At 46.1% G+C, this 25,123-nt stretch overlaps 2 protein-coding genes across 3 annotated transcripts in view; one reads left to right on the top strand and one right to left on the bottom strand.

The window, feature by feature from the left end:
- LOC138073492 (ubiquitin carboxyl-terminal hydrolase 10-like) lies at nt 1-24,724 on the top strand. The gene is given in 5 exon segments (XM_068965265.1): nt 1-112; nt 206-311; nt 20,677-20,791; nt 23,509-23,711; nt 23,713-24,724. Coding segments are annotated over 5 exon segments (1,548 nt in total).
- The window catches only part of MAP2K5 (mitogen-activated protein kinase kinase 5), a 261,252-nt gene that overhangs the window by 4,211 nt on the left and 231,918 nt on the right, over nt 1-25,123 (bottom strand). The gene's annotated exons all lie outside the window — the stretch shown is intronic.

Here is a 25,123-nt window from a genome sequence, read left to right on the forward strand (position 1 = left end):
ATGGCGTGGCCCACCCCCTGCTGCCAGAACACCCACACGCCGCTCGTTGAGAGCATCTTCCACCCGGTGACCGCCCAGACACCCAGGCCTCTGCTGCCCGCACAGAGTGTGTGTGAGTGGTCACTCTGCAGGCCGGACCCCGGACAAGCTCACTGGCCTCCGTGCCAGGCAGGGGGGGCCACTCTCCTTTCCCGGATTCTCTCAGGGCCAGCTGCAACCATTAAACCGGCGAGGGCTGAGGTAAAATGCACCACACACTCCACCACAGAAGACGGAGGCATCGTGAAGGGGAGAGGATGGGACCGCGAGAGGTAGGATGGACCCCAAGGTGGGGCACAGCGGAGGGTGAGCGCCGGGTCAACGACAAGCAAAGCCAGCGGGTCGCCAGGTGCAGACCTCCCACCACCGGGCAGATGGTGCTCCGGCAGCAACTCGTGACGAGGAACCAGAGCACGAGGCGTGTCCAGCACACCCTCCTCCACCTGGGCACTAGCATCCAGGGCTTCGCCAGAATCTGGCCCTCGACTTTGGTAATAACGTCCTAAATTTTTGCCCACTGGTGTCATTGTGATGAGACGCTTTCCTGATGACTAACAGCATGACCCTCCCTCTATGGACAGCACTCCATGCTTCTGCCAGAGGGGACAGGGAGAGGAGAGGTCCGGGTGCCCACTGCACGGGCACGCGGTGGAGGGCGGCCTGAGGCTGACATGTCTGGACTCCCAGGCCAGTGCTCATTCACTGACACTTTGCTCTGTGACATCAGTTGGGCTTCGAGTTTCTTCCCAAATAGGAATTTACCCCCCTGGGGTCTCCACACTTTCTCCTCTTGCATAACTTCCTAGAGAACTCTGCATGTGAATCATGTAATGCCTTGCTGGTGTGGCTGCCGCCCTGCTACAGTGCTGGCAGGTAGCAAGTCCTCCATTAGCCGTGGGCCTGTGGCAGGTAAAGAATCCAATGTGGGAGGCCTGGGTTCGATCCCTGGGTCAGGAAGATCCCCTGGAGAAGGGAATGGTAACCCGCTCCTGGATTCTTGCCTGGAGAAGCCCATGGACAGAGGAGCCTGGCGGGTTACAGTCCATGGGGCCACAAAAGAGTCAGACACGACTGAAGTGACTAACACCCCATGGCAGGAACCAGTGACCTGCCTGTCCTCTCTGCCTGCATCTGGTCACCGAGCCCCTGCTGTGGGCCAGGCCTGGGTTGCCTAAAATGGCCCTGAAACCACTGTTCACAGACAAAGGAGACCGAGAGGCCAACAGACGCGACCTGAGCTAAGGTCACAGAGCTGGAAGGTGGCAGAGCTAAGGGCTGAACCCAGGACGGTGTTCTGCCACGAGGACACCACACCACTCTGCTCACTGAGGTTGGGCACAGCGAGTTTAAAATCCCTACTTTTAAAAAGAATATATGGTACAATATTATTTTTTATTGTTACACATTTTATTAACCCCTTGAATAAGTTACCAAAGGAGGTACTGTGTTCCCTCCACCCTCTATAACAACCCAGGCTTTATTTGTAGGAATGGGATAATAAATTCTGTGCCTGTTCATGTTTATGGTATATTGATTTTTAACTGGGGCTTCCCTGATAGCTCAGTTGGTAAAGAATCTGCCTGCAATGCAGGAGACCCCAGTTCGCTTTCTGGGTCGGGAAGATCCACTGGAGAAGGGATGGGCTACCCACTCCCGTATTCTTGGGCTTCCCTTGTGGTTCAGCTGGTAAAGAATCCGCCTGCAATGTGGGAGACCTGGGTTTGATCCCTGGGTTGGGAAGATCCCCTGGAGAAGGGAAAGGCTACCCACTCCAGTATTCTGGCCTGGAGAATTCCGTGGACTTAACTGGTAGTTTTTAACTGACAAACTAAATAGAGAGCGGCAAAAAAGGCAAACAGTGTCCTCCCTGATCCAAGTTGTATCAGGCACTTCTCATCAAGTAATTTGTTTATTACTCCGCAAGTCTATTTATTGAGTATTACCCTATGCCTGTTCTACAGACGGGGAAGCTAAGGCACAGAAAGACTAAGGACTCTGTCCAGGACCAGGGCGCTTGCACGTGGCGCTGTCCCTGGAGCCCGTGTCCTCAGCCATCACACCGTCCTTCCCCACCAGCACCAGGGCTGGAGGGCGGCACCAACTCTGCAGGACAGCCAGCCGTCAGAGCAGGCGCCGGGGGTCTGCGTGGCAACCCCAGCCCACCCGGTTCTCCGCTCCTTCTCTTTGGGTCTAGATTCTAGGGAAGCAGGAAAATGAAGACCTGGGATCTAGCAGGAATTTTCCAGAGCCACAGAGACCACACCCTAGAGAAAAAGTAAAAAGTGAAAGTGAAAGTCACTCAGTCTGTCCGACTCTTTGTGACCTCACAGACTATACAGTCCATGGAATTCTCCAGGTTCCCTCATTGCAGGCGGATTCCTTACCAGCTGAGCCACAAGGGAAGCCCAAGAATACAGGAGTGGGTTAGCCTATCCCTTCTCCAGCGGATCTTCCTGACCCAGGAATCAAACCGGGGTCTCCTGCATTGCAGGCGGATTCTTCACCAACTGAGCTATGAGGGAAGTGCCCCCCAGAGATAAGGGCGGCCATAATAAACAGGGTGCCTGGCAGGAGACTGCACCCCACGCCTAAGATCTTGTGAGGCCTTGACTCCTGTCTCCTCTCGAGAGGTGCCATCTCTTCCGGAACAAGTGCACACACCTGTCCTGCTGTGTGTTATTAACATTTGAGCCCACCTTATTCCTAGCACGAGACTGGAAGCCTCGAGAACACGCGGTGCTGATCACTGAGGAACCACCAGGAGAAGTTAGCTGGATTGATGGGCGCGTTTCACTGCTTTCCAGGAGCCTGGTGCTAGGTTGGGAAGTGCAGCAGGTTGGGCGGGCAGGCCCGGGAGAAGGCTCCACAAGCTGAGGTTGCTCTGGACTCCCTGGACCAGAGAGGGCTCCAGAGACGGCTTTTCTCTCTCTGGAGGAGCCCCAGGCCACCAGCCACCTCCTGGCCCACCAAGGATGCTGCACGGGGCAGAACACCAAGGATCCATGAGTCAGTTCAAGCAACTAAACCACTCGCTCTCCTCCTACCAAAAAGCAAGCCAGCCCAGCTCAAGTACACTCCAGTTAAGTCCAAAATAAAAAGAGTCCAACATGAGCCACAGGACCCAGTCCAGTGATTAGGCAGGCCCTCTAAGAGGTGATCTGAGAGGCCAGAGGGGCCCTACGGTCAATGCATTGCCCACCACTTCACCTTTCTGCTCTGGGCTTGCCGGCCTTCCTTGAAGGCTCTCTGTGTGTCCCTTTAGGATCCAGCCCTTGTGGCAGGGGTACTTCAGTCCCTTTAATTATGGAGAAGTGGTGGGAGGGGATGGGACCTCAGGGACCAGCAGGGCCACAGGGGGTGAGCTGCGTTGGGGTTTCCACAGTTTGATTCAAATCATTAAGATATTTTAAGCTATATTTGTTTTTTAAAAAAACTAATTAAAAATAACATATACACTCAACTATCTTCAAGTCTTAACTGCTACCTGGCATACTGGCAGTGTGTTACCCAACACTGTGATGGTAAATGATCTTCTATAGCTCTTCGGATAGGTGGTCTGGTTAGATCTTGTTAGATCGGTGCATATTACTGACTGCTAATATATGCGCTTAGCCTAGGAAGGCTGGGCTGGTGCACTGGGCACCTGAAAGAACTCAGGGCTGTGACGTCCACTTACTGGAGCCAGTGCACTGAGCCTACAGAGCGTGTCAGCCTGGTGGCCGGGTGCACGATGCCCAACCGGGGTGTGGGTCAAGCCTTCCAGTGGCGTCAGCTCCTACAGGCTTTGAGTCCCTCTTCTCTGATCTGTAGACTTATTATAAGCAATTCATACGAACAGCAGCTAGCTACTGTCAGCAACTAAACTCTAAAACTTTTCTGCTATTCCTTTTTTAAGCTTCTACATGGGTTTGAAAGATGCCTAAGCTGAGAGGACAGTTGGGGGAGTCTGGATTTCCTTGATATGAGGCTCCTGAGACAGTGTCAGAGATAAGTGGGATGCCGATGCAGATACTAGACTGCAACCATCACCTATGACCCCAGCTCTCAGATTTTTGTGTCCTTCAACAGAGGTCTCATGCGTCTATAAAAACAGTAAAGCGTCTGCACACAATGCGGGAGACCTGGGTTTGATCCCTGGGTCGGGAAGACCCCTGGAGAAGGAAATGGCAACCCACTCCAGTACTCTTGCCTAGAACATTCTATGGATGGAGGAGCCTGGTGGGCAAACAGTCGGACACTGAGCAACTTCACTTCAACACATTCATGCTAAAAAAAAAAGCTACTTTTCCCCTATATTAATAATGAGATCCTGCATTAATTTTACACAATAAAAAGCATTCCAATGCTGAAGATTCAAAACTAGCAATCTAATCCCTACTTACCCTGGAGACAACTTCAGATTAGAGAAGTTAAACAATTTTTGGAAAAATGCAGAGACTGTCCAATGTCTGCTAAACTGCTGACAAGGGCAGGGCAGTGGACAAACCCATATAATATTAATATTTTTTAAGAATTTTTTTTTAACGTGGACCATTTTTAAAGTCATTGTTGAATTTGTTACAGTATTGCTTCTGTTTCACGTTTTGGTGTTTTGGCAATGAGGCATGTTAGGATCTTAGCTCCTTGACCAGGGACTGAACTCGCACCCCTGCACTGGAAGGTGAAGTCTTGACCACTGGACCCCCAGGGAAGTCCCTAATATTAACTAGTGTACATGAGATAATAAGTCATGCTCCTCCTGAGGGTCTGCTTCCTTCGGGGTGGGTGCGCCTGGGCTAATCAACAGGGGGTGTCTGGGAGGAAGGTGTCGGACTGAGGCTGCAGTAGGGGGTGGGGGGCAGGTTCCCCAGGAGTGACTCCGCAGGAAGAAGCTGAGGCACCACCACGGCAACTCTTGCATCCGCCCCCATGTCGGGCAAGGCAAGGGGCCCTGGCCTGAGAGTCAGTGGGCCTCCTCTCGCCAGCCCTGGACTCATGGAGGCTTGGAAAGGGCCATGATGGCCTCACTTATAGAAGAGAAAACACTCCAGGGCACCTCCATTCCCTTGGCTTCATCATCCCACATGGAGGGACTTGGGTTGTCATGGTGCCTCTCCGCCCTTCCCCTGGGGAGGAGGAGGAGTCAGGCTGGCGGGAAGTACGCAGCAGGCCCAGCCCAGGGGTCTCCTGCCCACAGGAGGGCTGGGTGCTGGCCTGCCCTCTTCTGGCGAGCTCCCAGGCAGCCTCCGGACTGCTGTTCACCTCTGATGGGGCTCTATGGGAAATTCCCAGCAAGGCCCGGCACATCAGCACAGCCTTTGACTTAGACTGCATAGAAGGAGAGCTGATGCTTCCTTTCTGCCATTTCCTGAGTCTTATTTCTCAGCTGGATTTGAACACAGGGAGGCTGCTGGCTGGCCTTGTCACCCTACTGAATATCTCTGCTCCCTCTGCCTCTGGGCTGGGGTAGGAAACTGCCTGACTGCAGACAGGCTTCCCAGACACACACTGGGTAGCGTGATGGGAGGCCACTACGCTTCCATGTAGAATACACTGAGGGAGCGGCAGTGAGATGAAGATGTGAGCCTTGCCTGTCAGCTCGTGTGGAATCTCACCGTCTGCCTAGCCTGGCTTACCTGGGCCAATGCCCCGCTGCAAAGCTCTCAGAGGCAAGGCGTTGGTCCTGAGACTGTGCTTTCTCAGCCTCTGATTCCTAAAGCTGGGGGGGCGGGTTCCCTTCTAGTCTTTACTTTTCTTTGAAATGAAGAAATGGTCCTCAGCTGTGACATGCCATTCCAATCACCCTTCCTGAGTTTATTCTTCACAAATACCACGGAAATAGATGTTTCCTCCCAAATATTCAATTATTAGCAGCAAATTGCTTCCCTCTAGCCACCCTAGACTGTACATGAGGCACCTCAGGGGGTCAAGGTGAGATCTGCTTTCACCTGAGCAGATCTATGTGTTCCTACACAGGGTGATTGGCCAGGAAATGGCCCATCGAGAGGGCGAGGTATTTCCAGAGGCTTCGCCAGTCATTCTAGGGCCTATGTTGACAGGGCAGCCCCAGGACCAGGGCAGTGTGGTACAGGAGAGGGCACAGGGAAACTGCCGTGGGCCACTGTGAAGGGAAAGGAGCGGGGTGTGTGTGTGCGGGTGTCTGTGTGTGTGTCTGTGTGTGTGTGTGTGCATGCATATGTGCGTGTGCGTGTGTGTGTATGTGTGTGCCAGCACCCGGGAGTTTATGTTGGAGGAAGTGGATCCATGTGGGTGGCAGAAGGGTGCCCCCTGCCCATTTAGAGGGGCTGCGGTGGCTGCCCTGTAGAGAACTCAGACAAGATGGGTGAGCAGGAAGAGCAGGGAGCATGCTGGTTATCCCAGTCAGTCTCTGAGCAGATACCCAGAGCAGTCAGGACTGGAGGATGCCAGAGAGACAGTGGGGTTCTTGCTCCAATAATGCTGAGGCCTCCTATCTGAGAGGCTGATTCTGCAGCAGGTCCAAGCAATGAATAGGGGGGCCATTACAGGCATCTGGATGTTCAGGGTTTGTCTTTTGGTGTGATGGGCTGTGTGGTGGTGGCAGCAGTTTACAGACACAATACTTAAAAGGATGGTTCCCTCCTGTCCTCTTTTGCTCTTACCTTTTGAGATTTGATGTTTAAACTCTGAGACCTTGGCTCTCTCTGTGTATATATGCATACGTGGGGATGTGAGTGGGCAGAGGGGAAGTTCCATCACAATTTCTGGCACAGAGTGGGGAGCTCAGTAAGCTTGTTGAACAAAACAGAATGGACTGATTTTGACAGTGAGAGAATGAAGAGATGGGGAGAGACTAAGCCTAACAGTCCGCTCTCTACAAACTCCCAATCAAGGAACATTTTACCAAAACCATAACAGATGAATTAGTAAGAAAGGAAATCTGCAAGTGCCAAAAATGAAGAGGAAATGGAAAACCTCTTCAGTAAGGGTGTGAGTCGAGGTCTTGTGGCCCTAAGGGAGGCTATCAGTTCCAGGAAGGCAGTACCTGGAAAGTGTGAAATACTAAGTGGAAACAGAAGAAAAGGTCCAGCTGGGGAGCTGGCCTGGGACCCTGAGCAAAGCTGGGCCTGCAGAAAGTCTGCCCATCAGCAAAGGGCTGTGTAAGGTGGCTCTGAGCCTCGTGCATTTTGTGGTCCTATGTACCACTGTTCTGGTCTGAGAACACAAGGCTGATTAATCTAACATAACATTGATATTGATCCAGCAATACTCTGGAGTATCTCGCAGGAGCAAATGAAAAAACATTCTGAGGCAGTACTTCTGGAATGTAATCATCTCCACAGCAATAAACCCCATTCAGAATGAGCTTACAATAAAAATTCTAAAACACGTGAGGAAACAATTACCCATGGACAAGAGTCAGCAGACACAACACGCGGGAAGATTACAGCTCTCAGAACCAAGGTGACAGGTAAATCATTGGAAAGAAAATGCAAAACAATGTACAGTTGAAAAGACTAAAGACAAAAAAGAAGCTGAAACACTGAGAACAAGATATTATGAAAAAGAGAAGAGAGATTTGAAAAAGAATCAAATATAACTTATAGAAATAACACGTGTAGTGAGTGGGAAAAACAAAAGAAACTCTCCATAGATGAGCCAGACAGCAGGCTGAATATAGCTGAGGAGAGACTTAGCAAGCTGGAAGAATGGTCTGAGAAAGCTATCCAAAGCACTACTCAGTACTGAGAGATAAACAAAAAATAATTTTTCAGTGTGAAAGAGAGACCCCCAGAGGAAAGAATAAGAGATGAGACAGTGGCAGATGGAAAATATTCAAAGAGACAACATCTGAAAATTTTGAAAACTGATGAAAGATATGAATTTTCAGATTCAAAAATCAAAATGATCTCCAAGTAGAATAACAATAAAGAAATCTATACCCAGACAAATTGTAGGGAAACTGAAGGATACCAGGAACAGAGACGTTAAAAGCTCCCAGAGAGAAAGACCATGGCAACTGGGCAGATTCTCACCAGCTAGTGGAGAAGCCTGGAGAAGGAAATGGCAACCCACCCCAGTGGATAATTTTTGGAGAGTTGCCTGGAGAATTCCATGGACAGAGGAGCCTGGTGGGCTGCTGTCCATGGGGTCACACAGAGTTGGACACGACTGAAGCGACTTGGCATACATGCATGCATTGGAGAAGGAAATGGCAACGCTGTCCAGTATTCTTGCCTGGAGAATCCCAGGGACAGAGGAGCCTGGTGTGCTGCCATCTATGGGGTTGCACAGAGTCAGACATGACTGAAGCTACTTAGCAGCAGCAGCAGCATGGAGAAGCCAGATGAAAACAGAGTATCTTCAAGGCTCTGGGGAAACAGTCAATCTAAACTCTTAAATCCAGTTGAACTAACAATCAAGAGTTAGGGCAGAACTTCCCTAGAAGTCCAGTAGTTAGAATTTTGAGCTTTCACTGCTGAGGACTGCGTTTAATCCCTGGTTCAGGAACTAAGATCCTACAAGCTGTGAAGTGCAGCTCCCCCCCACCCCAAAAATAGAGGGCAAAGTGAATACAATCTTAGAACAAATGACGGAACTCTTAATGTACTTCCAAAAGGAAAAGAAACTTCAGGAGGAGGAAGTAGGATGCAACAGGGATAGGAACAGATACTGGTAAACACATGGATAAATATCAACAGGTGTTGATTATCCAGAATAACAAGAGTAACGACTAACTGCGAAGACCTAAAAACAAGATGCCAATGAAATCCTGGACATGAAAGAAGAAGGGACTGATCAGAAATTCTTAGGGTCCTTATACTCGGTGGCGTGAAGCTGTGGTTGAGGCTGCTAGCTGCCTGTCAATATCCATTCCTCCTTCTTCCTTAGTGATACGAATCCTAAGTTTAATAAGGAACAGAGTTGATGTTTGGAAGAAACCAACAAAATTCTATAAAGCAATTATCCTTCAATTAAAAAATAAATAAATTTAAATAAACAAAACAAAACACCACAGTGGGAAAGCACACACACACACAAAGGAGGAGTGTCATCCAGCAAAGCAGCTGCATGCCCAGCCTCCCTTGCAGCTAGTTTTTGGCCTGTGCCATGTGAGCCCGTAAGCATGTGCTGACCCGCAGATCTGTCCTTAAACAAAGGAGTGTTTTGACCACTCTTCCTCACTCCTGTTGGCTAGAGCTCAAATGCCCCTTGACTAGAAAGGAATGGCCAACTAATCTGGGATATGTCCTGCCTTTCTTTATATGTGTGGGGAATATCCTGCTGTCACATTTAAGCTGTTGTTTATTTTAATCATGTGAAGTTAAAGCCAATTCTACCTAATATAAAGGTTAAGAGATTGAACCTAAAGCTGAATATTGTCGGGAAGGGGGTATATTTAGTGATTAACCTTTAGGCTTTGCTAAATTAAGTTAGAAACTTGGGGATAACCATTACAAGACTAGAAATAGAATACAGTATCTAAACCGATGGGAAGACTAAGAAGGAAGAAAAAAAAAAATCAATCTAATAGAGTAAAGAAAGGAGAAAAAAGAAGTCAGAAAGCACTGTAGAGAGAAAAGTACAAAACAGGAGAGTAGAAAAAAATTTAGGTGTATCAATAAGCAATAAATATAAATGATTAAACTAATGAATTAAAAGAGAGTCAGATAAAATTAAAGACATCAATAGGAAAATGCAGAGATTCATTTAAAAGAAAAGAACACAGAAATAATGAAAACAAAGGGGCAGGAAAACATATAGCAGACAAACACTAACCGAAAGAAGATTGCATAGGTATATTAATATCAGACAAAAATAAAACTTAAAATATACTAAAGAGAGTCACTACATAAAAATAAAAGAAACCTTTTAAAATGAAGATACAGCATGTTGACATAGGCACCTAACATCACCACCTTAAAGAAAGGACTAACAAAATCCCGAGAGGCAAAACCACACTTAACAGCGGGAGACTGTAGCACAGCTCTGTCAGTAACTGATAGATAAAGCAGGTAGGAAATTAGTAAGGACACAAAATATGTACGTAATGCAATTAACAAATCTGACCTAAAGGATGTAAAAAGGACACTTCTTTCAACAATTAAGAGAATCACATTCCTTTTAAGCAAAGAGAGTACACTGAAAGAAAAAAAAAAAAAAACCCACAGTGTAGTAACCACAGGTATTTCAACAAATAACACAAGGTCTTTGTTATTTTGGTTGATATTATATCAACCATGCTCTCTGACCATGGTGTACAAAAGGAAGACAACGATCACAAGATAACAAAGCAACACTGAGAGTGTGCAAACAGAAATTCTTCAAATAGTTCACGGGTCAAAAAAGAAATCCCAACTGAAACTGAGAATTACTTACAAATGAATGACAATGAAAATACTCTATGTGGAATGTCGGTAAAGTAATGGAGAGCTTTACGTGGATATATTAAGGAAAAAAAGATTGGAAATTTATGAGTTAAGTCAATAAATTATAAACGGAACAAAAAGTAAATCCAAAGAAAACATAAAACAGCAGTAATAAAGAATGCAAAAGAATTAGACATTAAAGAGATGATCAAATCAATAAAGTACTGGTTCTTTAAAAAGGTGAGTAAAACAGACTAACCCCTGACAAAGCCGGTAAAGAGAGAACAGAGGCAAACATCTTCAGGGATGAAAAAAGGGCACATGCCCATAAATGTAGGAGAACATTTAAAATAGTAAGGGCATACCTTATGAATGACATGAGACCAACATCGCTGTAAATGTAGCATCGTGGCTCCCAGGAGGGAGAGGAGAGAGGGGAGAGGAGGCGTGTGTGGGTGGTGCTGGGGGCAGAGGGCAGGGTGGCGATGCTGGTGACCTGGAGGTGTCAACAAGTATTGACAAATAGTCACCCTGGTAGGTTTTGAGCCCTGATATCACACTTCAAACTTTTAAAATGATTCTTACCTATTGCTTCATCTGATTTCAAGAAACTTCCAATTAAGTAAAGGTGCTACCAAAATCCATCTCAGTAACAGCTTTTCTAGCTTCTCAGGAAGGAAAAACAAACTTTCACACAAAGACTGAACCTAAAGTGGAGATTTTTTGATGTTATTAAATCAACAAAAAACCTTAAGGAAAAACTGCTAACGACACCAGATGTTGAATTTTGGGGTAGGTAACTACAACTGAAGGGCCATCTTTTTTTTTTTTTTTTTTAAGGTTTCCAGCTATGATACCCCAGTTATCTGAGCTTCATTCAATTCAGTAGACAGGGTTGCTGTTGAGGTGAGTGTAGGGGAGGCAGGGGACTGGTTGGGGCAGCCTTTTTGGAAAATCTGAAAAAAAAGCATAACAAAGGGCAAAGTTACCAGGCCTAGCCTATAAAATACAGGATCGAAAATTACTAGTTACTCCAGAGTTTCTGCTATCAGCAACCATTTTCTGAAACTGCCCCCTCCTTTTTTTTTTTTCCCCTAAAGAAAATCCCACAAAAAGGAAACAAGCCATTTGAAAATTCTGATCATTTTGTGTCCTGGCAGCAAATAAAAATCATCAATAGAACTCGCTTTTAGCCTTGAGCAATATTTTCTAAAACAAAACACAAAGAACCTGTGGTACTTAACTATTCTGTTATTGATTTACTGTGGTTTGCAAGGTAATGTTGAAGAAAATTAAATGTACGGAAGGCTGAAATGCGTTTTCTGAGGTGGTGAGCAGGGTAGCCTGTGTTTTCTGAGGCGGTGTCGCTGGTCATGCGCAGAATGAACGACTAAGGGAGCGCACTTCATCTGATTACAAATAAGCTGGAGAAGCTCATTGCTGCAGAGCTTTATGAAACCAAAGTCTGTTTTCACTGTTGAGAAGGAGTTATTTAGTTGCAAGCTTGCTTCTTCTGCTAGTTATGCTCCAGTGTACAGGGAGATTTCAACCAAATCCAATATGGATGTATTGAGTGGCTTCTGTGTGTCTGATTCTAAATCTGATTTTTAAAGTCTAAGGACTCCCTTTTGGCACATTCACGGCTTATTAGGTCCCCAGGGCTTCCCTTGTGGCTCAGCTGGTAAAGAATCCACCTGCAATGTGGGAGACCTGGGTTCAATCCCTGGGTTGGGAAGATCCCCTGGAGAAGGGTAAGGCTACCCACTCCAGTATGCTGGCCTGGAGAATTCCATGGGCTGTATAGTCCATGGTGTTGCAAAAGAGTCGGACACAACTGAACGACTTTTCCTTTCATTTCACTTTCAAAAAAACAACAAAACCCTCAACAAATAATAATTCAAAACAATTTTATGCTAATTACTGATTCAAGAGCAAAGTTTCAAACTTCTGCATTTACATTAAATCTTACGGAGCAGTGTATTTCCTATTTAGTGAAATGGCCTGTTTTCAAATCTAGAGGCACTTTACAGACCTATAGGGCGCTGTAAATTTGACTCTCTTACTTAAGACTAAGAATCTGAAAGTTACATTAAAACTTGAACACTTTACTTTCAGTTAGCCCTTCAAGCCTTTATTTAGTCCATTTTCTTGCAGTTTAGACTACTAATGCGAACACACTTAGTATCTGGTTTCTCAATCTAAAGCACAAAATAAACAGACAAATAGAAGAGGAAGAGCAGAGAGCTATTAGAAAGGGAACAAGGGCAGGAGTACTAAGTGACATCTATTAGCAACACTACACAAAAAAAACGAAACCAAGGAACCAACTTGGGATCAACCAGGGCAAAGACAATGGCCCTCCACATGTTAATATCAGGAGACGCTAGGACGGCAGAATACAGCAAATGACTATTTATGAAGATGGTCTAAGAACATTTGCTAAAAAGCAAACCCTGAGGCACATAATCTATTTAAGAGGATAGGGAAGTGTACAATACATTTAAAACCTCTTGCCTGCAATCTTTTTAAAAACCTTTGCTTTTATAAGGAATAAGTTTCAGTTATCTGAATAATTTCCTTTATTTGGAGGTGCTCATTTAAAGTGGTGAATAGGAGACTTGCTGTCCTTTGCATTTTGGAAAGTCAGGATTAAACAGGGAAAAGCTTGCACTCCGGCTGCCTTTCAGTAGCACTGTGTGACGTCACCAGGCAGACAAGCCTTCAGAACCTCTGAACTCAGTAAAGACATCTGGGGCCACTTAGGGCCCAAGTTTATCTTGGCTTCCTTTGGAGCAAGTTTGATTACTTCTAAGATTTATGGTCAAAGTGGAAGGGGAAAAAAAATACCTCACAGAGCAGATTTATAACCTCATCTTGTTTTTATAATAACATTAGGGATGACATCCTATGACAGAATCTTGGAATGACTGCAGGGAGACTTGGAAACTCAGTGGGAAGCTTTATATTTTGGGGGTTTGGAGCATTTTGTGCTTCCAGAGGTCAGGGAGGAAAGGAACAGGGAAATGAGCCAGGGAGACAGTCAGAGAGTGAGTGTCAGCTGGTCTAATTTTCTGTGTCAACTCTGAAAATTAGATAAACAATGACAAACCAGGCTTTTTAAATGAACTTGTCACTTCTGGTTTTCTTGATACAAGGTAACATTTTTCAAGTCCTGGTAGCCCTAAAGACAGATTTAACCCCTGAGAGGTTTCTGTAAGTGTTGTAAAGCACTCACATCGAAACAAAAGGTTGAGTCCAACCCTATCACCCTTAAAAGAAAAACTAAATATCCTTGAAAGTTAAATACTCTTCTTCTAACAATTAAGGGGATTATGCCTAGAGCCAAAGGCCCAGCCTTCTACAGGACAGCCTTAGCAACTCGATTTTTTTTCCCTTTCGGTCATCTTCTTGTCTCTCCAGGCCAGCATCACCCCTCAACATGGTCCTTTGATCTTTCAACCAGTGTTCTAAGCAGGGACTGGTTCCTTGCACCAACTCAGGGGAGCACAGACTGTTCTGGGTCCCCTGCTCGTATGTTATGAAGACATGGGGTAGGAGAACCGCTCTGGCCTACAATTTGGCTGTAACAAGCTCCTTGGTGGAGACACGAAAGATCAGTGAATCTTTAATAGCTGCCCTTAGTGGCTTTGCTCTAAGGATACTTATTCAGTTGGAACATGTTGATCTGGAGAGAAAAATAAGTATAAAAATAATTAGCAGCATCTGAGTAGAGTTTTTCATTCCACAAAGTGCTTTCAACCTCATCAGCTAATTCAAATGTCACAGTAATGCCATGAAGTCTCAGGATGGGATTAGTGTCATTATCTACTTGTGGATTTGAAAACTAGGTTCGGAGAAGTTAAGTGATCTGGCTAAGGTGGGGTTGGGATCTGAACTGGACACCAGCTCCAAAGCCTGTGCTTTTTGTTATCCTTTGTTACATTATAATATATGATAACAGCAATATAACAGCCAATGGTTGTGAGCACCTATCTCATGTCAGATACTAGTCAGGTGTTTTCATTTACAGTATTTCCTACCATTTCCAGGCACCTGTCAGAAGAGATGTGGGCCTACTTTACAGCAGAGATACCGATGTTCCTAGGTGGTAAGCCCTGCGCTTCAGGCTGAAGTCTCAACACTGGCTGGAACCCAGGTTCTTGGACTTCATGTTCTTCCCCCACACTCGACAGCTTGGAGCAACAACCCCCCGCCCCCGCCCCCCTGCATTCCATACAAAGCACATGTGCCACAGTCTGCCCTGCATCAAAGTATAGAACAGGTCTTTTAAGGTTCTCTGACCCCAGCCATTGCCTCATCCCTGAATTCTAATGTCCTTTTCCTTTCTGATGTAGTAGAGTCTCCTTTTCTAAAGTGTCCCAAGGTTCAAAACTACCTCTGCTACCAGCTTACTGTTGAGGAGAAAACTATCTGATTACACCAACTCACGGGATGGTATGAATAAAACTAATAAGGGCACTGGGACTATATGCATTTGAAAAGAGGACACCTGCCCCAGTCCAGCTGCATCGCTGCTCTCTCAGGTGATAAGAGTTCTGGGTGTGAGGGGCTCTGTCTATGTGGGCACGTAATTTCCCTGTGGTTTCCAAGGCCTGTGAAATTCACTCTCCATCATGCAGCTTTCCCCTCTTGCTCTGGAAACTCTGCTCTGTACAACAAGGAGAACTTCACCAACTGCACAGGAAGGCCATGGTCTGCCCTGGACATCAGGAAGGCTGTGTTTAGGAAATGCCCAGCACAGAGGCTACGCTGGAAACAGCTCTATAGTCGTGACCATCAGTGGCCTGGACTTGTTTTTTCCTAAGGACATTTTTGCAATACCTAACATGTGCTCAGTGCTAAGCCTGGAAGACCGAGTCCGGCTCTCCTGACAGCTGCACACAGTGTGGGTGGACAGGCAGAGGAAAATGAGGGGTCTGGCTCTCCATGTAGGAAGGACTCTCACCACTCACTGAGCTGCCCCTCTCCTGAGCCTCAGGCCTAAAGACCCAACTTGCTCCCTCATTTAAAATGGGAATGAGCTGACTTCCCTGAATTCAGAATTGCGTGTAACTAAAACACAAAACAGAAAAAAAGGAAACCCAACTGTTGCACTCGTGGCACAGCCTATAGACAAGACGGCAGTGCCCTCGGACAGCATTTCAAATACAGTTTATTAGTGTGTGATATGAAAAGGGTGTTTTTATTGCATGATATAATGCAATGGGACCTTGGGCGCTCTGTGGAAAGACCTCACACTCAGAAGTGTAATGAACCCGTAGTCCCCAAAACATTATACTGTACATTAACCTATCATTAATGGCACGTTAGGGCTAGGGGCATTGCACGCTTGCTGGTCAGGGCTCCATCAGGACAGTGTTGAGAAAACCGCACAGTCTTCCCAGGCTTAAAGCAAATAGAGAAAATAAATATTCCTGATGTCTACAGGCAGCTTTAACAGAAGTTCAATCCCAGCTCTGCCTTGCAATTTCCAAGACTGCTTTCTTAAGAGAGGAAGATTCACAACTGAACAAAAGAAGGAAACGAGCCTTCTGCAGTTCACCCGCAGCTATAAGCCCCATAACCCCAGTGTGGGCTAGACAAGGTCACAAGCAGAGGGCGCCTCTGGTAGCCGTGCAGAAGCTGCCCGCAGGACACTCAGGCCAGAACGTCAGTCTCCAGATGCAGAAGGGCTCTTGGTGACTGTGCGCCTCCCTCTCTCGCTCTCTAGATGGGGAAATCAAGGCTCAGAAAGATAAAGGAAGAGACGACCTATCCAAAAGAAAAATGCACACAGTATGTGAAAAAAATACTGACGGCCAATAAACATGAAAAAAAAACTTCATGCTTAATAAGAAGAATGCAAATGAAAACAATTCGATACCATTTATCACTGATCAGATAGGTGAAGATTAACGTCTAATACTTTAGTAGCAAAAGAGGTGAATGCTCAGTCGTGTCCAACTCTTGGCGATCCCATGGACTGTAGCCTGCCAGGCTCCTCTGTCCATGGAATTCTTGAGGCAAGAATATTGGAGTGGGCAGCCATTTCCTTCTTCGGGGGGTCTTCCTGACCCAGGGACAGGACCCACATCTGCATCACAGCTGGATTCTTTACTGCTGGGGCACCTGGGAAGCTCCAAAAGAGGTGAGGGGGAACTGCAATTCTCAAATCCATTTTGTAAAGGCGTTGTTGCTATGTTGCTAAGTCACTTCAGTCATGACAGCCTCTGTGTGACCCATAGACGGCAGCCTACCAGGCTCCCCCATCCCTGGGATCCTCCAGGCAAGAACACTGGGGTGGGTTGCCATTTCCTTCTCCAATGCATGAAAGCAAAAAGTGAAGGTGAAGTCGCTCAGTCGTGTCCGACTCTCCGCGGCCCCATGGACTGCAGCCTACCAGGCTCCTCCATCCATGGGATTTTCCAGGCAAGAGTACTGGAGTGGGGTGCCACTGCCTTCTCTGTAAAGGCGTATGTATATATTTAGAAAGATGGTCACTAGCTTAACAGAAAAGGTCTGGAAATCACCAAAATGTTTTATGGCAGGGTCCTGGTTAAATAAATATGAAACATCTATATAATGGAACACCATGCAGCATAAACCAGAATGAGACAGACTTTCCTGTGATATGGAATGATCTCAGATCTCAAAGATATAAGCAAAAAAGTAAGGTACAGAACAATAAAATTAACAATTCTTGAAACAAGTTACTATTAATAGTGCTTAATTCTGGAGAGTGGGGCTGAGGGTGTATTTTGCATCCTTCTGTACTCTTTGAATTTTTAAACAATTTTAACACTAGTTTTAGAAAGTCAATGATGAGAGCAGGAGCAAACATTTTGGGGGAACTTATTTCCTAACTTCTACGCTAAGTGATTTATGCACTCTATCTTGTCTGGATTTTCACACACAAAAAAGCAGTAATTTGGTCACTATTATCCCTTTCTATAAGGGCTTCCCTGGTGGCTCAGACAGTAAAGAATCTGCCTGCAATGAAGGAGACCTGGGTTTCATCCCTTGTTTGGGAAGATCCCCTAGAGAAAGGGAATGGCAACCTACTCCAGTGTTCTTGCCTAGAGAATTCCATGGACAGAGGAGCCTGGCAGGTTACAACAGTCCTTGGGGTCACAGAGTCAGACATGACTTAGCAACTAACACACACACATCCCTTTCTGTAATGTGGGAACTGAAGTTTTGAGGGATAACATAGGGTGACCTTATTGCCCATCTACTTTCAATAATGAAACAGTGTTTGTAAAATAGAGAAAAATCTTTCCAGATTCTGATGCCGCCCATGATCACCTTCCTGGGGAAAGCTGGGAAAGCTTGCCTTACCCTACCTGTGGTCAGGGAGGAAGGCAAGACAAGAGGACTGCTGACTTTGAGGTGGAATTGAATTTCTGGAAATATCTAGTCTCTACATCACAAAAGAAGATGGGCCGAGAGACCCTAGGCTACCCACACTGTTCAAGTAAACAACGCTTGGCAACCAGGGCTTGAACACATGAAGGGAAGTATTTCCCCAATTAAACATGAAACGACTTCAAAGGAAACCCAGCAGGCACTTCATGAATGAAGAGGCAGCTGTCTGAGACCAGCAGAATCACAAGGTGAGAGTAGGGGCCAGGAAGGAGGGGGCAATGCCACACCTTAGGACTCTGTGCAGAATCGCGACGCTGCTTCAGGAACTTTGCTCTGTTTTCTCATTCCTCCATTCTCCCCAATAAAAGAGTCTTGCTATTTTTGGATAACAGACTTTGCAGCAACATTTTAAAATGCTAAATTTTATTTGTCCTAGGGTCTGCCAACACATGCTGTAATTAAAATGTTGATTAGTAAACAGTTTAAACATATGACAGACAATGCAGTTAAAGCCTACAGTTAGGTCAATATGTGATTGAGATTTGCCATTTAAAAAATCTCATTTAAATTTTGCATACATTAATCACTACCATACTTCAAGGTTCTGATATCCACCTGACTACAATATTAAAATAAAACTTGCTGCCCCAGGGAAATCCTACTTATTCTTAATTGTTTCGAGGCTTTGATGGGCTTTTAATCTAAGATTAATTTATGCAATTTTAAATAACTCTTCTTATGATTAATAAGCTTGAAAATTAAAAGGAGTCTAAAGCAATTATAATGAGCATTTGGTCATAACCTCATTAGAAGAAGGAGTGAAGGATACAGCTCTGGAATTCTTACAAGACTACAATTTAAGGTTACTTTTAGAGAAGTCAAACGTAGTTCCTGAAATTGCAAAGGCAGGTTAGCAAAGGTCACTGTTAAAATGATGGCTAGCTAGATTAGCATACTAATGATTTTCCATATAGTGACAGAAAGGACACTGAAAAGAAGATGCAGAAAGAGAGACAAATGACATGCTGCTGAGAAGCCACAGGCCCTGAACTGGGTTTCCTGTTATTCTGGCTGGAGAACTCCATGGAATTTCAGAAAGAGCCAGGGGATTAGAACATCCCTATTTATAAATCAGTTTCAGCAAGAGAGTCTAGTCCACATGGTGCAAGCAGAGATCAGTCCTCTGTAGCCTGTTTGCCTGTTGTGGTGGGGTCACTGCCTTGCCTTGGACAGCAAGGAGATCAAACCAGTCAATCCTAAAGGAAACCAACCCTGAATACTCATTGGAAGGACTGATGCTGAAGCTCCAATACTTGAACTACCTGATGTGAAGAGCCGACTCACTGGAAAAGACCCCGATGATGGGAAAGACTAAGGGTAGGAGGAGAAAGGGACAACAGAGGATGAGATGGTTGGATGGCATCACTGATTCAATGGACACTGAACTTGGGCAAAAACTCTGGGAGACAGTGAGGGACAGGGAGGCCTGGTGTGCTGCAGTCCTCGGGGTCATAAAGAGTTGGACATGACTTGGCAACTGAACAACAACACTGCCTTGCCTAAGAACCAACGATGGCCCTGCAGCTGCAACTCCTCACTGGTGTGCAAAGCCCTTCCGGAGCTGGCTCTCTGCTGAGCCACCCCTTCCTTTAAAAAAAAAAATTGTTTTTTATGTGACCCATTTTTAAAGTCTTTATTGAATTTGTTATAATATTGTTTCTGTTTGGGATTATTTTTTGGCTGCAAGGCACATGTGATCTTAGCTCCCTGACTAGGGATCCTGCATCCTCTGCATTGGAAGGTAACGTCTTCACTGCTGGACCGCCAGGGATGTCCAGAACCACCATTTTAAAATTTCTATTTTCAGACAAATCCTACAGATCTGGCCGGAGCTGACATGTGTCCTCTGACCACCCTCAGCCTCCCCGTCCTGAGCCCTCGCACCAGGCACAGAGCCCACCCTGCGTTTTCTATATGTCTCCTCTGGGTGTGACCAGTCTGCTCCTTGAAGATCTGGATGTTTCTTACATTTCTTTTGAGCCCATCACAGCACCTCATGGAGAGCACATTCTTGTTACTTAACTGTTTCATAATAATCCCTCCAACAAGATGTTCATAATACTGATACTAGAGGACTGACACCAAAAGTTAAGGCTTTATAATGACTGGGGAAGAACAACTCACAGAGATCTGTCTATCCTTAGCTCAGTTCAGTTCAGTTCAGTCGCTCAGTCGTGTCCGACTCTTTGCAACCCCATGAATCGCAGCATGCCAGGCCTCCCTGTCCATCACCAACTCCCAGAGTTCACTCAAACTCACGTGCATCGAGTCGGTGATGCCATCCAGCCATCTCATCCTCTGTCGTCCCCTTCTCCTCCTGCCACCAATCCCTCCCAGCATCACGGTCTTTTCCAATGAGTCAACTCTTTGCATCAGGTGGCCAAAGTATTGGAGTTTCAGCCTCAGCATTAGTCCTTCCAATGAACACCTAGGACTGATCTCCTTTAGAATGACTGGTTGGATCTCCTTGGAGTCCAAGGGACTCTCAAGAGTCTTCTCCAATACCACAGTTCAAAAGCATCAATATTTCGGTGCTCAACTTTCCTCACAGTCCAACTCTCATATCCATACATGACCACTGGAAAAACCATAGCCTTGACTAGACGGACCTTTGTTGGCAAAGTAATATCTCTGCTTTTGAATATGCTATCTAGGTTGGTCATAACTTTCCTTCCAAGGAGTAAGCGTCTTTTAATTTCATGGCTGCAATCACCATCTGCAGTGATTTTGGAGCCCCCCAAAATAAAGTCTGACACTGTTTCACCATCTATTTTCCATTAAGTGATGGGACCAGATCGAGAAAAGCTACCCCACGTCTGAGGTCAGGGGCGGTGGCCAAGAGGAGCAACCCCACGTCCAAGGAGTGGCAGCTGCATGGGCGCAGGAGGGCTGAGAGGAGCTACTCCACGTTCAAGATCAGGAGGGATGACCTCATCCAAGATAAGGAGCAGCGGCTGCTCTTTCCTGGAGCAGCTGTAAAGAGATACCCCACATCCAAGGTAAGATGGTAGGTGTTGCAAGAGGTATCAGAGGGCAGACACACTGAAACCATAATCACAGAAAACTAGCCAATCTGATCACACAGACCACAGCCTTGTCTAACTCAATGAAACTAAGCTATGCCGTGTGGGGCCACCCAAGGCAGACGGGTCATGGAGAGGTCTGACAGAATGTGGCCCACTGGAGAAGGGAATGGCAAACCACTTCAGTATTCTTGCCTTGAGAACCCCATGAACAGCGAGAAAAGGCAAAAAGACAGGATACTGAAAGAGGAACTCCCCAGTTTGGTAGGTGCCCAATATGCTATAGGAGATCAGTGGAGAAATAACTCCAGAAAGAATGAAGGGAAGGAACCAAAGCAAAAACAATACCCAGTTATGGATGTGACTGGTGACAGAAGCAAGGTCCGATGCTGTAAAGAGCAACATTGCATAGGAACCTGGAATGTCAGGTCCATGAATCAAGGCAAATTGGAAGTGGTCAAACAGGAGATGGCAAGAGTGAACGTCGACATTCTAGGAGTCAGTGAACTAAAATGGACTGGAATGGGTGAATTTAATTCAGATGACCATTACATCTACTACTGTGGGCAGGAATCCCTTAGAAGAAATGGAGTAGCCATCATGGTCAACAAGAGTCCGAAATGCAGTACTTAGATGCAATCTCAAAAATGACAGAATGATGTCTGTTTGTTTCCAAGGCAAACCATTCAATATTACGGTGATCCAAGTCTATGCCCCAACCAGTAACACTGAAGAAGCTGAAGTTGAATGGTTCTATGAAGACCTACAAGGCCTTTTAGAACTAACACCCAAAAAAGATGTCCTTTTCATTATAGGGGACTGGAATGCAAAAGTAGGAAGTCAAGAAACACCTGGAGTAACAGGCAAATTTGGCCTTAGAGTACAAAAAGAAGCAGGGCAAAGGCTAATAGAGTTTTGCCAAGAGAACACACTGGTCATAGCAAACACCCTCTTCCAACAACACAAGAGAAGACTCTACACATGGACATCACCAGATGGTCAACAATGAAATCAGATTGATTATATTCTTTGAAGCCAAAGATGGAGAAGCTCTATACAGTCAGCAAAAACAAGACCAGGAGCTGACTGTGGCTCAGATCATGAACTCCTTATTGCCAAATTCAGACTTAAATTGAAGAAAGGAAAACCACTAGACCATTCAGGCATGACCTAAATCAAATCCCTTATGATTATACAGTGGAAGTGAGAAATAGATTTAAGGGACTAGATCTGATAGATAGAGTGCCTGATGAACTATGGACGGAGGTTCGTGACACTGTACAGAAGACAGGGATCAAGACCATCCCCATGGAAAAGAAATGCAAAAAAGCAAAATGGCTGTCTGGGGAGGCCTTACAAATAGCTGTGAAAAGAAGAGAAGCCAAAAGCAAAGGAGGAAAGGAAAGATATAAGCATCTGAATGCAGAGTTCCAAAGAATAGCAAGAAGAGATAAGAAAGCCTTCCTCAGTGATCAATGCAAAGAAACAGAGGAGATAAAAAAGCCTTCCTCAGTGATCAATGCAAAGAAATAGAGGAAAACAACAGAATGGGAAAGACTAGAGATCTCGTCAAGAAAATTAGAGATAGCAAGGGAACATTTCATGCAAAGATGGGCTCAATAAAGGACAGAAATGGTATGGACCTAACAGAAGAAAAAGATATTAAGAAGAGATGGCAAGAATACACAGAGGAACTGTACAAAAAAGATCTTCATGACCCAGATAACCACGATGGTGTGATCACTCACCTAGAGCCAGACATCCTGGAATGTGAAGTCAAGTGGGCCTTAGAAAACACCACTACGAACAAAGCTAGTGGAGGTGATGGAATTCCAGTGGAGCTATTTCAAATCCTGAAAGATGATGCTGTGAAAGTGCTGCACTCAATATGCCAGCAAATTTGGAAAACTCGGCAGTGGCCACAGGACTGGAAAAGATCAGCTTTCATTTCAATCCCAAAGAAAGGCAATGCCAAAGAATGCTCAAACTACTGCACAGCTGTACTCATCTCACACACTAGTAAAGTAATGCTCAAAATTCTCTAAGCCAGGCTTCAGCAACATGTGAACTGTGAACTTCCAGATGTTCAAGCTGGTTTTTGGAAAGGCAGAGGAACCAGAGACCAAACTGCCAACATCTGCTGGATCATCGAAAAAGCAAGAGAGTTCCAGAAAAACATCTATTTCTGCTTTATTGGCTATGCCAAAGCCTTTGTGTGGATCACAATAAACTGTGGAAAATTCTTAAAGAGATGGGAATACCAGACAACCTGACCTGCCTCTTGAGAAACCTATATGCAGGTCAGGAAGCAACAGTTAGAACTGGACATGGAACAACAGACTGCTTCCAAATAGGAAAAGGAGTCCGTCAAGGCTGTATATTGTCACCCTGCTTATTTAACTTATATGCAGAGTACATCACGAGAAACACTGGGCTGGAAGAAGCACAAGCTGGAATCAAGATTGCCGGGAGAAATATCAATAACCTCAGATATGCAGATAACACCACCCTTATGGCAGAAAGTGAAGAGGAACTAAAAAGCCTCTTGATGGGCCAGCGAGAAAATGGCAGCGGCTGGGGAAGCAGCGTGAGGAGCCGGATGAGCACCGAGGCTCATTGAAACGGGTCGCCATGCCCCTCCGCAGCCCGTAGACAGTTTATAACTCGAGGAGTGAAGGAATGCCTCTTGAGAGAATTTCATCATTAAATATATTTTTGGAGATTTTAGCCCTGATGAATTCAATCAGTTCTTTGTGACTCCCCGTGCTTCAGTTGAGCTTCCTCCGTACGGCGGGACAGTTCCGTGTGGCGCACAGGCTGCTGGTGACCTCCCCAACGGACACGACTATCAGAGAATTGAATTTGGTGTTAATGAAGTAATTGAACCGAGTGACACTGCCGAGAACTCCCAACTACAGTACTTTAAGCACACTGAATCCTCAGGCCCCTGAATTTATCCTTAGCTGCACAACTTCCAAAAAGCTCTCTGATGACGTTGATAAAGAAGTGAACTACAGCTCCGCCGATTGCCAGTACCTGGGCCCTGCCCTTGCCCTGGATGGCGGCTCTCAGGCCGAGGCGGAAGCTTTAGAGAACGATGGTGTTTCGGGTGGTCTTGGACAAAGGGAGCGTAAAAAGAAGAAAAAACGTTCCCCTGAATATTACAGTTACTTGAAAGATGGTGGTGAGGGTGGACCTTCGGTGGAAGCCCTGGTCAGTGGCCATGCCGGCCCAGCAGTCCCCAACAGCGTAGGCGCCAAGGACGTGGACTTGATGGGGGATGTACCCACGGCACGGACCCCCCGGACTTGGGGCAGCCCTCAGGATGCCACGGACTTTGTCAGCGATGCCAGGCCTGCTGGGGCTTTCCTCGGAGCCCTGGATGGCGGGGCCAGGACTGCAGGGCAGCCCGAGGGCTTCCCCGGGGCCGACTCAGAGGCCTCCTGCCTCCCTGCCGAGGCCGGCAGGGACACCCTATTGAGGACAGCTGTGGCTCAGCCCTCCGTGGGGACTGATACTACTGAGAACCTTGGAGTCACTAATGGACAAATACTTGAATCCTTGGGTGAGGGCACAGCTGCCAACAGGGTGGAGTTGCACACTGTGGAGAGCGCAGACTCGGACCCCGCCGAGGCCGAGCGCGCCCCACCTCCTGCGGATGCCCCGGCCTCTGCAGCGGGCACTGTGCCTGCCAGTCAGCCCGCCAAGTCATGGGCCAGTCTTTTTCATGATTCTAAGCCCTCTTCCTCTTCCTTGCCTGTGGTTTCTGTGGAAACTAAGTATTCCCCTCCCGCCACGTCTCCCCTGGTCTCTGAAAAGCAGGCGGAAGTCAAGGAAGGGCTGGTTCCAGTTTCAGAGGCTCCTGTAGCCATAAAGATTGCAGGTATAGTTCCAAAGATACAGGTCTGAGGCCGAGATGGGAGCAGACAGTCTGCACTGTTATCCAGAGCGACAGCAGGTTACCTGTGTGTTCCGACGAATTTCTGAACAACACCTGTGCCTTATGTGTCACTAAAAGTAAAAGGACATATGAGCAGAACTGGGCGGGGAGGGATATCTTACTTTTACATTAAGTGGAAAATCCATGTCCGTTATCAGTCATTTGACAGATTACATTTCCACGCCTTGCCTTCTGACTGAATAGTTGTACTCCCTTGTGTGACTGATGGGTAGTCCTGTCTGTGTTCCAGTTATTACGACCTCAGGGTCGTAATCCCTGAGGATTCCACTCACTTTGGAGTTAATTCTTAGGCTATAAGAAAGTACTGTGTTTTTTTCTTTTTAATGCCTATTTTGGATTGAGTAAAT

This window comes from Capricornis sumatraensis, chromosome 2 (genome assembly GCF_032405125.1).
Source record: "Capricornis sumatraensis isolate serow.1 chromosome 2, serow.2, whole genome shotgun sequence".
Lineage (NCBI taxonomy): Eukaryota > Metazoa > Chordata > Mammalia > Artiodactyla > Bovidae > Capricornis > Capricornis sumatraensis.